This window comes from Aegilops tauschii, chromosome 7 (assembly GCF_002575655.3).
Source record: "Aegilops tauschii subsp. strangulata cultivar AL8/78 chromosome 7, Aet v6.0, whole genome shotgun sequence".
Lineage (NCBI taxonomy): Eukaryota > Viridiplantae > Streptophyta > Magnoliopsida > Poales > Poaceae > Aegilops > Aegilops tauschii.
In genome coordinates, this window is record NC_053041.3 from 321,500,416 (window position 1) to 321,512,437 (window position 12,022).

Sequence of the window (12,022 nt, forward strand, 5' to 3'; positions counted from 1 at the left end):
TACCAGCGCAGATCGTTGATGATTCAACTGACATTAACCATGTCTAAATTCAGATTAGTGCGCCAATCCCTCCCTCCCTGCCCCAACCACCAGCGGTAGCGGTGGGATCCGGCTCCAAGCACTGACTCAGCGGGATCCGGCAACCAGCCCCGAATGTTCGTCTTTCTCGGGAAAGAAGAGTTGTACCTTGAGGGTGACGATGATGACAACGAAAACCTCGCGCCGTTGGTGGCACGACTGGTCGGGGGTGGAGCTGGGTGAAGTGGCGGGGGCGCGTGGCCGAGGGGGTTGCGAGGGGCGCGTGCACTGCCGGCAGCAGAAGGCGCAGGGCGAGGTGCAGCCGCTGGATCGCGCTCGTATTCCGTAGCGGCGGCGCGGCCATCACTACCTAATCCTCTTCAACTCCATAACCCCACAATCCCAGCCGCTATCGCGCTAATGCTCCGGAGGCGTCTTGAAATCGATGACTTGTTTAGGTCGAAGCCAATTTTGATCGTAGCGGAGCCTCCCAGGTTGTAAAGGAATCTGCTTCAAGTTGTAGACGAATCAGGATTTCCTTTTCTTAGAGAAAAAACTGGCAAAGCAACGGGGCAGCAGTCCAATAGAGAGGAGGCAGCATGGGCCGAGCCCTACGCAGCGATGTGGCCCGGTTCGTTTGCCCGAGACAGGAAAAAACAGAGGCCGAATCGTTTTCTTTTCTTACAGGTAGATGCGTGTTTATTAGTCAAATCTACATTTTTAAAAAAAAAAATTAATGACAATGAACGGGTAGAAGCAATAGTCATTTTATTATTAAGGCCAGATTAGGGCAAGATAACAGAGATTAAGGAAGGGAAAAGAAACATGTCTTTATCTCTAACCTTTGACCCTTTTATTGAAAAAGGCTTTCGCCCCGCTTTATATATAAAACATCAATCAACAAGCACCCAGTATAAACACGTCACGCCATCGCAATACACGCACACTCCCAGGGCAGGATACATAGGCGCTGAGCGCAGCAACACCACCCCTAACACTACCACTAAGCAGAGATGAAGCTACATATGACGAACCATGTGCTCCAAGGCGGCGCCTTCAGGAAGGGAACAACACCGGAGTGCCGCCATCGCCCAATCCAAAGACCAGAGTTTCCCCGGAGCCGCATGACGGGCAATGAGAGCCGCGACGACGCCTTCAAGAAGGGAACGATCTTCGCCGCCGCCGGTCCGTCCGAAGATAGAACAGATTTTCACCTTGGCCAACATTCATCGCCACCGAACGCCACACCCCGGCAACCACGCCGCCTACACGGCCATGGTGACCGGACAGCACCAAGGCACGGGTTCTGTCCATGAGCACCACGCTACCACCACCAGGGCGGCGGCCCTAGTAACCAAGACCTGGACACCTCCTCACCCGAGACCGGTCGCATCCCAATGAAAAAGACGAGCGGAATGGTGCCACCTATCGTTAGTAAACTCCTCCCACCTCTCACAGATCTCCTCCTCCTCGCCTGAACCCGCCACTTCGGCCCCGAACCCTAACCCTGCGCGCTCCCGTAGGATCCAACCGGCCATCAAGCGGTGGCGCCATCGTAGATGCGTAGCTCTATAGCGACCTATCGGGAGAGCCTCTCCCGGCTCGCTGGCGAGGTCGACGACGCCACGGCAGACGAGATCCCCGCGCCGTGGCCATCTCGGCGCGGAGACCACGCCCCTACGCCTCCGTCGTCCGGGCGGCGGAGGCGGTACACCCGCCCGGACCCCGCCGAGCCGGACGAGGTAACGGGCCCTTCCTTATTCTGCCCACGCACGTCTCGTCTCGTGTTAAAATGGTCCGAGTAGAGGCTCCCACGAGACATGTTCTTGTTTGCCCGATGCTGTTCGTTCGCGAGTTTGAGTGCATATACTTGTTAGATATATAAATGGCCTAGCCCGCACACGCCTGATATTAGAAGGCAATTCGTGCTGATGAGCTAACCCTTGCTATTTGACTACTTTGTGCGATGCTGTAGTTTTAGTCTGTTAACAGATACGTACTTCCCTTGGAAGTTCACTCAATAAGGGAAATAAAATGGTTAGGCTAGTGGTTAGCTAAAGGTATTGGGAAGTGACCTCGCAAAAAAAAAAGGTATTGGGAAGAGAACCACCTCTGAAGAGAAGGTATGTTCCAAATGAATTTGGTATATGTGGTGATATGTTAACTGTGCATCTTAGTCTGACAATGTCTATCCGATGCAAGTGAAGTATATGTTGCTACCTATAAGTATTTTAATAACAGGGCTTTTGTTAGATGTTATTGATGTTCCATCACTCTCCAAATGTTGGATCGCATAGCAAACTATTATTTGGTATGGTTGGGCAAGGCTTTAATGCATGGTTGCATGATTTAGACTTGTTATGAACACATATTTGTGCTGTATTTCTATGTGGCTAACTGTGGAAGTAGAGCAGTATCAGTGCAGTGCCCCCTGATGCACTAGCATATTTTTGCTGTAGATTTCTAAACTCAAGGAAGATATTGAAAAAATTCAAGCTTCTGAGGCTGAAATAAAGGCATTGTCCTTCAATTATGCTGCCATGTTGAAGGAAAAGGAGGTATGCATGATTGGAAGGTCACCCCCCCCCCCCCCCCCCCACACACACACACAAAACCCTATTGCGTATCTGTTTATCAGAATTAGATTGCTGATGCTGAAAACATTGTTTTTTAGATGCTAGACGCATGCATTGAGCTTCTTTGGCGGCTTAGTGCCAGTAAAACAGTTAATTCGTTTAATGGTAAACTGGTGATGACATTTGAAAGCATACAACATATTTATCAACTCGGTGACAATATGGCTCACAATATTTCTGAGCATCCAGCGGTCCATATGTTATGACAGGAGCAACTGGTAAAACTTCGTGAAGAAAATGGCTCATTGAGAAGAAGTATGGAGAGCTCTAACTATAAGGCAGTCTCAGGCAATTCTAATGTAATCGAGTAATTTGATATCCACATCTAGTACTGATCACTTAGCATGCTGTATGCCATGTCACCAACTTCAGTTTTTATAGGGTACTTTGCAAAGATCACCTAGCAGAATGCAAAGGAACACAGATCAAGAAAAAACATCGAGTGTCTTAAAACAGAATGGGTATGGTGGTGGTGCTTCACAGGTTATACAGAAAAATGGTCCGCACCCATTGCCAGTGCATTATAAGGTATAGCTATAAGCAGTGTCATCACGACATTATTAATCTATAAAAATTCATAACTTATATTGTGTTCACGCTTCACTCCTCTTTGGAAGTTATTGACAAGATTGTGTTTTGTTCTATCATTACCTGTTAAGAACAGCACGCTGCAAGAAACAACTATTATTCTTTATTGAATGCATATTATGTTACAGGGAGATGCACTGGTGGAAGAAAGAGCATATTTTGCTTCTAAACAGGCTAGTCTTGAAAATGAAATTAAACAATTGAAACAGCAACTAAGGTGCTATTCAAACAAAGAAGATGATACAACACGGAGGTTAGAAGGTATGTCAGTGCGAAACCTAAGCTGTTCCAACTTGAAGTAGTTTGCACAACATCTTGTATTTTTTTTCTGTTGAAATATATTATTTCCCCTCAGATGAAAACAAGAGGAACGAATTTCTTCAGCAGCAGCTAAATGAACTGAAGGTCGATAAGGAGATGGTAAGCTCATAGTTAATATAAATAGAAGAGAAATTGATACATTAATTATCTGCTCCTCGGGTCTGTATATGCTTCTCTAGCATTAGAATTCCTGTCCTGCATTTAGATGACAGATAGGACTCCGTGGTTATATTTATCTGGTTACCCATGTTTTTAAGGCGTCCTGCCTTGGACGCTTAGGCGGCAAGGCGCCCTGGCAACGCCTTAGATTTTTACCCATCTTATGCGCCTAGGCGTCAAGGCGCTGGCTGCCTGCTGTAGGGTGCCTTACCGCCATAATAACATTGCTGGCTACGTATGGAATAATGAACGTGCTGTATTTACACGTTCACAGGTAGCAACTACCATGGAAGAGTTACATAAGGAATTAAGTGAGAAGAAAGCAGAGTTGAGATGCCTGCAAGATGAGTTGAGTACAAGGGACAATGAGCGTGCATCAGATGGATCTCTTCAGAGCCTTCGAAGTATGGTGATGGCTCTACAGAAGGAGAATTCAGATTTGAAGGTCTAAATTAATGTAGCAATCACGTTAATGTTTAAGTAATGCTTAAAAGCGATTATATATTTACTGCAGTTTTACGAATATTGTTATGCCGTAACTGTAACTGGACTCATTATGTGGCTGAGGAATCTGACAGCAGTCTTTTGCTTCTGTAGATAGCGAAGGGCAGCCTTTACGAAGAGCTTGTTAATATGGAAAGCACAACACAAAAAGTTGACAATAGTACTTCTGATGTTGACAATTTTTCTGATGTGGAGAAGGTAAAATATTCTTCAGTTGTGATTTACACATATTACAAATATATAATAATTTGGAATGTGGTAGCTCATGAAGACACATGAGATAGACTGCTAAGCATCCTATTGTTTTATTTGTTAGGTTCAGATCTTTGAAGTGAAATTATAACCGTAATGCATACTCCCAAAGTCCCAATTTTGTACTTTGGTAAAGTAAATTTTCTACAATTTAGCTAGTAAGAGAGCAATCTTACACTGTCAAAAGTAATAGGCTGTACATTTCACTATGGATACCTTTTAACCCAAGTTATGGACCTGCAACATATGGTTTTGTTAGTGTGCGGTATTAACAACAACAACAACAACAACAAAGCCTTTAGTCCCAAACAAGTTGGGGTAGGCTAGAGGTGAAACCCATAAGATCTCGCAACCAACTCATGGCTTTGGCACATGGATAGCAAGCTTCCACGCACCCCTGTCCATAGCTAGCTCTTTGGTGATACTCCAATCCTTCAGGTCTCTCTTAACGGACTCCTCCCATGTCAAATTCGGTCTACCCCGCCCTCTCTTGACATCCTCCGCACGCTTTAGCCGTCCGCTATGCACTGGAGCTTCTGGAGGCCTGCGCTGAATATGCCCAAACCATCTCAGACGATGTTGGACAAGCTTCTCTTCAATTGGTGCTACCCCAACTCTATCTCGTATATCATCATTCCGGACTCGATCCTTCCTCGTGTGGCCACACATCCATCTCAACATACGCATCTCCGCCACACCTAACTGTTGAACATGTCACCTTTTAGTCGGCCAACACTCAGCGCCATATAACATTGTGGGTCGAACCGCCGTCCTGTAGAACTTGCCTTTTAGCTTTTGTGGCACTCTCTTGTCATAGAGAATGCCAGAAGCTTGGCGCCACTTCATCCATCTGGCTTTGATCAATGGTTCACATCTTCATCAATACCCCCATCCTCCTGCAGCATTGACCCCAAATATCGAAAGGTGTCCTTCTGAGGTACCACCTGGCCATCAAGCCTAACCTCCTCCTCCTCACACCTAGTAGTACTGAAACCGCACATCATGTACTCGGTTTTAGTTCTACTAAGCCTAAACCCTTTCGATTTCAAGGTTTGTCTCCATAACTCTAACTTCCTATTTACCCCCGTCCGACTATCGTCAACTAGCACCACATCATCCGCAAAGAGCATACACCATGGAATATCTCCTTGTATATCCCTTGTGACCTCATCCATCACCAATGCAAAAAGATAAGGGCTCAAAGCTGACCCCTGATGCAGTCCTATCTTAATCGGGAAGTCATCAGTGTCGACATCACTTGTTCAAACACTTGTCACAACATTATCGTACATGTCCTTGATGAGGGATTGAGGGTAAGGTACTTTGCTGGGACTTTGTGTTTCTCCAAGGCCCACCACATGACATTCCGCGGTATCTTATCATAGGCCTTCTCCAAGTCAATGAACACCATGTGCAAGTCCTTCTTTTGCTCCCTATATCTCCATAAGTTGTTGTACCAAGAAAATGGCTTCCATGGTCGACCTCCCAGGCATGAAACCAAACTGATATTTGGTCACGCTTATCATTCTTCCTAAGCGGTGCTCAATGACTCTCTCCCATATCTTCATTGTATGGCTCATCAGCTTAATTCCATGGTAATTAGTACAACTCTAAACATCCCCTTGTTCTTGAAGATTGGTACTAATATACTCCGTCTCCATTCTTATGGCATCTTGTTTGCCCGAAAAATGAGGTTGAAAAGCTTGGTTAGCCATACTATCGCTATGTCCCCGAGACCTTTCCACACCTCAATGGGGATACAATCAGGGCCCATCGCCTTGCCTCCTTTCATCCTTTTTAAAGCCTCCTTGACCTCAAGACTCCTGGATTCGCCGCACAAACACATGCTGGTCTCATCAAAGGAGTCGTCTAGTTCAATGGTAGAACTCTCATTCTCCCCATTGAACTTGTTGAAGTACTCCCGCCATCTATGCTTAATCTCCTCGTCCTTCACCAAGAGTTGGCCTGCTCCGTCCTTGATGCATTTGACTTGGCCAATATCCCTCGACTTCCTCTCTTGGATCTTGGCCATCTTATAAATGTCCCTTCCGCCTTCCTTCGTGCCTAACCGTTGGTAGAGGTCCTCGTATGCCCTGGCCCTTGCTTCACTAACAGCTCGCTTTGCGGCCTTCTTCGCCATCTTGTACTTCTCTATGTTGTCTGCACTCCTATCCAGGTATAGGCGTCTGAAGCAATCTTTCTTCTCTTTAATTGCCTTCTGGACATCATCACTCCACCACCAGGTATCCTTATCTTCGCTTCTCCTTCCCCTGGACACTCCAAACTCCTTCGAGGCCACCTTACGAATGCAAGTCGCCATCTTGATCCACACACTGTCCGCATCCCCCCTTCCTCCCAAGGGCCCTCCTTAATGACCCTCTCCTTGAACGCCTGAGCTACCTCCCCCTTGAGCTTCCACCACATCGTTCTATCGACTTTGGCACGCTTATCCCGCTGGACACGAATCCGAAAGCGGAAGTCAGCAACCACCAGCTTATGCTGGGTACAACACTCTCTCCAGGTATTACTATATATAATTTTCAAGGGAACAAAAATACTAATGTGCTTGTAGTTCCACTATGAAGGTCAAGGACGAGATGGCTTCATTGAAGAAAGCTTTACAGGGTGCTTTTCACGAGCGAGACAGAGCATTACAAAATTTGTCTCGGCTGAAGCAGCATTTGTTAGATAAGGTAACACTAGTCTCAATTTTTAGTTCTCACACTTGCAATTCAGCTACCTAATAAGATGGAGAGAGGATTAGGTTGTGCAGAAGCTATTCCACGTAACTTCATTTGAACAATGTAGTATGTTGTGTGCTTTATGCAAAAACTCATCTGCTTAAAAGGAAATAGAATGATGTGGTAGTATCATTCTTAATAGCAAACTTGTTATTCTTCGTAGGACCTTGAAGACCAAGAAAAGATGGATGAAGATAGCAAAGTCATTGAAGAGTTGCGGGCAATCTGTGAGCAGCAAAGAGCTCATATAGTGCAGTTAGAGAGGGCATTAAAGGTTGAGATGACAAAGCAGGAGGAGAGTAAGAAGACCATAAATGATGAACGCTCGAGGTCAAATGAACAGATAGAAGATCTGCAATACAAGCTTGCAAACTGTATGAATGCACTTGAATCAAAAGATCAGGAACTGCTTAATCTGCAGAGTGCCCTTGGACAGTACTATGCCGAGAGTGAAGCAAAGGTGATCGGAACGTTTCAAACTATCCTTGCTTTGAATCCTAATGTTCTATATTTGCAAGATTTCAGCTTGATTTTTGTGCACTTTTACATATGATACAGGAGCGACTTGGGGATGATTTAGCTATGGCTAGAGAAGCATTGGCTAAATTATCTGAGTCACTGAAGGTAAGAACTGCTAATACCTCCACTTTACTTTAGCAAGCATTTCTCAACTTTGGAACATACTATTATCAGTATGATTCAACTCATTTTCACCCAATTGATTGAATTTCTTTTGAGTGAAGGCGTTTGTAGTAAAGAAAATATGCTTCTTAGTGCGTGTACTTTGATTTCTAAGCAGTGCAAGAATGTTATGTTGCCATTTCTGAATGTCATCACTAAAGCTATTAGATTTTGCAGGTGGCAAATCAAGGAATTGAAATTTCAAGAAGGGAAAAGGACGAGGTAGTTGCCAAACTTTCTCAAGCCGAGAAGATGTTAGCGGATGGGAAGCGCTCCCTGCAGAAGCTTGAGGATGACAATTCAAGATTAAGGCATGCGCTAGAACAAAGCATGACAACAGTCAATAGGATGTCACTTGATTCAGATAACTCTGTTGACAGGTGCTGACTATTGCCCCCTCTGATGGTTTTGATGAATACGTATGTGCACACACAGATGATATTTGTTTTATGCATTGAAACAGGGTCTGGCATACTACATACTGTGTGGAAGCCTACTATGTATACCTTAAAAACATTCAGAATTTTGCAGAACAATCATGTACACAGTAAATCCCACCAATAATATTTTGGGCTCAATCCTTTTTAGAAAAAATAAATACGAAAGGTGGAATAACCAATATTTAGTGATTGGCACTTGTCTGCTGGCTATTTGGTGGCCATATTGTGACATCTGTTAATGTCAAACATATCTGAAAACGGTGATCATATTTATGCTAAAGTTTTCTTTCTGCAGGATGTTCCAACTGGATGTATATGCCTGTTTGTGCTTTTATTTTCGCATGAGCTACGTGGATATATGACAAGTGAATTTCTCTTGCAGACGAATTGTGATCAAACTACTAGTTACATACTTCCAACGGAATCACAGCAAAGAGGTGATTGGCTCCTTCAAATTATTTATGGTATCATGAAACTTATCAACTAGAAAATTCTCATCAAGTAATATCCAAATATTGGGTACATCCAGGTATTGGATCTTATGGTTCGCATGCTTGGCTTCTCCGAGGAGGACAAGCAAAGAATTGGTTCTGCACAGAGCAATGTTGGTAAGGTTGTTGTCCGCGGTGTTTTGGGTCTTCCTGGGCGTCTAGTTGGAGGACTTGTTGGTGGAAATTCAGCAGGAAAATCTACACATGCACCCCAGGATAACCAGGTGGGATCTTTTTGTCCTTTGTTCTTCCCATGATGATGTAATCATATCTCTGTTGCATCAAAATATGGCAGCCACATAAAAAGTCAGAAACAACTGACATTCTAAGTTTGGTTAAATTATAACTTAGTGCTACTTGTTTTCTCAATACCCTAAGTTCCAAATATTTGCAGTCCTTTGCAGATCTCTGGGTGGACTTTCTACTCAAGGAGACAGAAGAACGGGAGAAACAAAAAGCTTCGGAAGCCGCTGCAAGGCTTTCACACGAAGAGAACCAAACTACCAGTAGGAGTGCATCAAATTTACAAGCGTCACAGCACATTGCAAATCCTGGCCTTTCCACAAAGCCACATCAGTTTGATCGCCCAGATTCCGATGAATTCCGTATGGTTCCACTTGCGCCCATGTATACATCCATGCAGACGCCATTAAAATGATCTGAACCAAGTATATAGTGCTGGATGACTTATTTTCCTTTTGAGGCTTACCTGACCTTGAGCTATTCATTTCATTTGTTGACAATGTGGTAATTTTAGTCCATTCAAAGTTTTTATTCTCTCTCCCCTCCTGGTGGCATCTAAGGAAATATGTAAATGGACCCTGTCAGTCAACAGAAGGAACAATTCACTATACAATGTATGTAGCTTGCTGTCTCTACTGGACCAGTTGCACCCCTAAAAGATGAGAATCAAGGTCTTTGCTAGTAAACTTGCAAACGGGATTTATTTAAACCCAAATGATAAGTGCCACGCGTGTGGCGCACTTTGGTTTTGACTCTTTTACAACTAAATTTGCCATCTGAAAAGAGAAAAAAAAACAAATCCAAGAAAAACTGAAACTTGCCATCCAAAAGGGAGTTGCCATGTTTGAAAATTAAAGTTGCCATTCTTGTGTCGCTAAAATATGTTTCTGAAATTGCCGTCCTCGTGTCACTAAACTTACCATAAAAAAGTTTGAAGTTGCCATGTGTTCTTGTCACTCGTGTGACACTTATCATCCTCGCGTCACTAAATTTGCCATAAAAATGTTCGGAGTTGCCATGTGTTCATGCCACTCATGTGACACTTAGGGTCCTATTTAAATGTAAAACAAGCAGTCAATCCTTTTCATTTTTTTAGAACTTCATGGATTATTTCTACTTATAAACAAGTCATAGAGCAATGTGTAGAATTGCACATTGAGGTTACCAATACATGCTATGACACTACACGAAGCCTTGTCATATCTAACACCAGCACAAGTCGAAATACACGCTCCTACATTATGAAAGTTATAACCATCCTGAGCTTGCCTACGTGCTACATTGTTTATTTTGAAGACTCCTCGAGTGTCATTGTTCTTTAGGGGACTCTTGCTGCTGCCTCTATCAAAACATAGTTAGCTGTTAAGAAATTTAAATTTGGTTTGTAATGGTTCAACGCCTTCAAATACTTCAGAACCCAACTCAAAGCTTTAGCTTTAGCGTATATGATAGAAGAAGCCAACTCAAAGTTTTAGCTTTAGCTTGTATGATAGAAGGCGGCACTTACACCGCAACAATGAAATTAGTCTAGTGTTGTTGGTGCGGAGCAGTCTATGGACATCACCATAAATCCTACACGAGCACCACGAGAGCCAATTGGACCTATGACTAGATCCTGAGCACGTGGCATTGAAAGCGAGGTGACCTCGTTCCTCTTCAAACAACCTATGCGTGCATTGCTCCTATAAAGTATGGTGGAGTACCCGCCTTCCTGGGCTCTCCGTGCGAGCGCCAGCTACTGGGTGGCTTGCGGCGGGAGGCTCTCGGGGGCGATGCGAGCCGTCTTATCTGCCCGGACGGCTTGCGTTCAGGCAACCCGGCTAAAGGGTCCAGGATGGGTGGACCTTCCAGCGTGTCCGGTCCACCCGTCGTTGGGCGGCACCTGCAGCTGAAAGACCCCCGCCGATGGTCTGGCCAGGTCTGCTTGGGAGGTCCATGATGGGTGTTGCTTAGCGCCCCGGGGGCCACGGGATGGCTCGCGCCTGGGCGACCCGGTTGGAGGGTCCATGACGGGTGGACTGCCCGGCGCGTCCGGTCTACCCATCATTGGGCGGCTTCCAGTATGCACTGCCCGCTCGCGAGGGCTTGGCTAGCCCCGCGTAGCAGCGTCTTCACCCCGGACGAGTGGTGTGGTCGCTACGGGCGATGCGAGCCGTTCGATATGCTCGGACGGCTCAGCACCCGTTGACTCGGGTGGGCGGCCCATGACTGTTGGATCGCATGTCTCTTCCGGGGCCACCGTCACTAGGTGGCTTCGGGTGCGCCCACGAGGACCGGTGTTGTCTCGCGTGCGAAATTTCAAGCGGGCCTGCCTATCAGTTTCACCACCCCGCGTCGGGCGGGCTCGGTGGCGACATCCGTGGCTTTCATTGCGTCGGCTTGCGCGCATGCCGTTCTCCTGTGTAGTTCGCTTGCGCCAGCCGGTCCCTGCGTCGCGACGCAACGCTGGCTCGCCCATGGGGACGCCCTGTTAGGACCCTGCACCACGTGCCAAGCTGGTTTGTTCGTGTCAGCCGGTCATGCGCTTAGCCCGCAGAACCGGCTCTCGCGTGGGCCATCTTGTCAGGCCCATTTGTTGCATGTCAGGTATGCGCGTGCTACCTGGTTGGCCAGACGGTGTCCAGCCGGGTGTGCGCCAGTTGATCAAAATCAGAACTACGTGCAACCACCAGCACCACCACCATCAGGTCGTGATCATGCTTATAATCCAACGGTAGGGCTGCACCACCCCCAGGTACGAGATCAAGACCACATCCCTAAACTAAAGTTGAATATCTCGTCATTTGAGGGTAGATGCATTCCTGATATTTATCTTACTTGGGAGTTAGAAATTGAACAATGCTTTACATGCTTACAATATTCCGAGGATAGACGTGTTGCTGCTGCTGTTTGTGCTTTCACTAGTTTTGCATGCGTTTGATGGTCTGAACATTGTAGATTATATCCTA

At 45.7% G+C, this 12,022-nt stretch overlaps 1 protein-coding gene across 4 annotated transcripts; it reads left to right on the forward strand.

Moving 5' to 3' along the window:
• The first annotated feature begins 1,346 nt into the window (after positions 1–1,346).
• Positions 1,347–9,709, forward strand: LOC109762789 (golgin candidate 3). Of its 4 annotated transcripts, XM_073503238.1 has the most exons (16): positions 1,398–1,760; positions 2,478–2,576; positions 2,693–2,759; positions 2,864–2,953; positions 3,036–3,182; positions 3,371–3,503; positions 3,598–3,662; positions 3,997–4,167; positions 4,320–4,424; positions 7,064–7,171; positions 7,383–7,679; positions 7,778–7,843; positions 8,078–8,280; positions 8,723–8,777; positions 8,870–9,055; positions 9,226–9,709. In XM_073503238.1, exons 3-16 carry the CDS (start codon positions 2,757–2,759, stop codon positions 9,487–9,489), a joined length of 1,893 nt encoding a protein of 630 aa, XP_073359339.1. In that variant the 5' UTR covers positions 1,398–1,760; positions 2,478–2,576; positions 2,693–2,756; the 3' UTR covers positions 9,490–9,709. The 4 variants fall into 4 exon arrangements, with proteins under 4 accessions (XP_020177251.1, XP_020177253.1, XP_073359339.1 ...); XM_020321662.4 differs by lacking the exon at positions 2,693–2,759 and having other exon boundaries at positions 1,347–1,760; XM_020321663.4 differs by lacking the exons at positions 2,478–2,576; positions 2,693–2,759 and having other exon boundaries at positions 1,404–1,760.
• Positions 9,710–12,022: the final 2,313 nt, after the last annotated feature.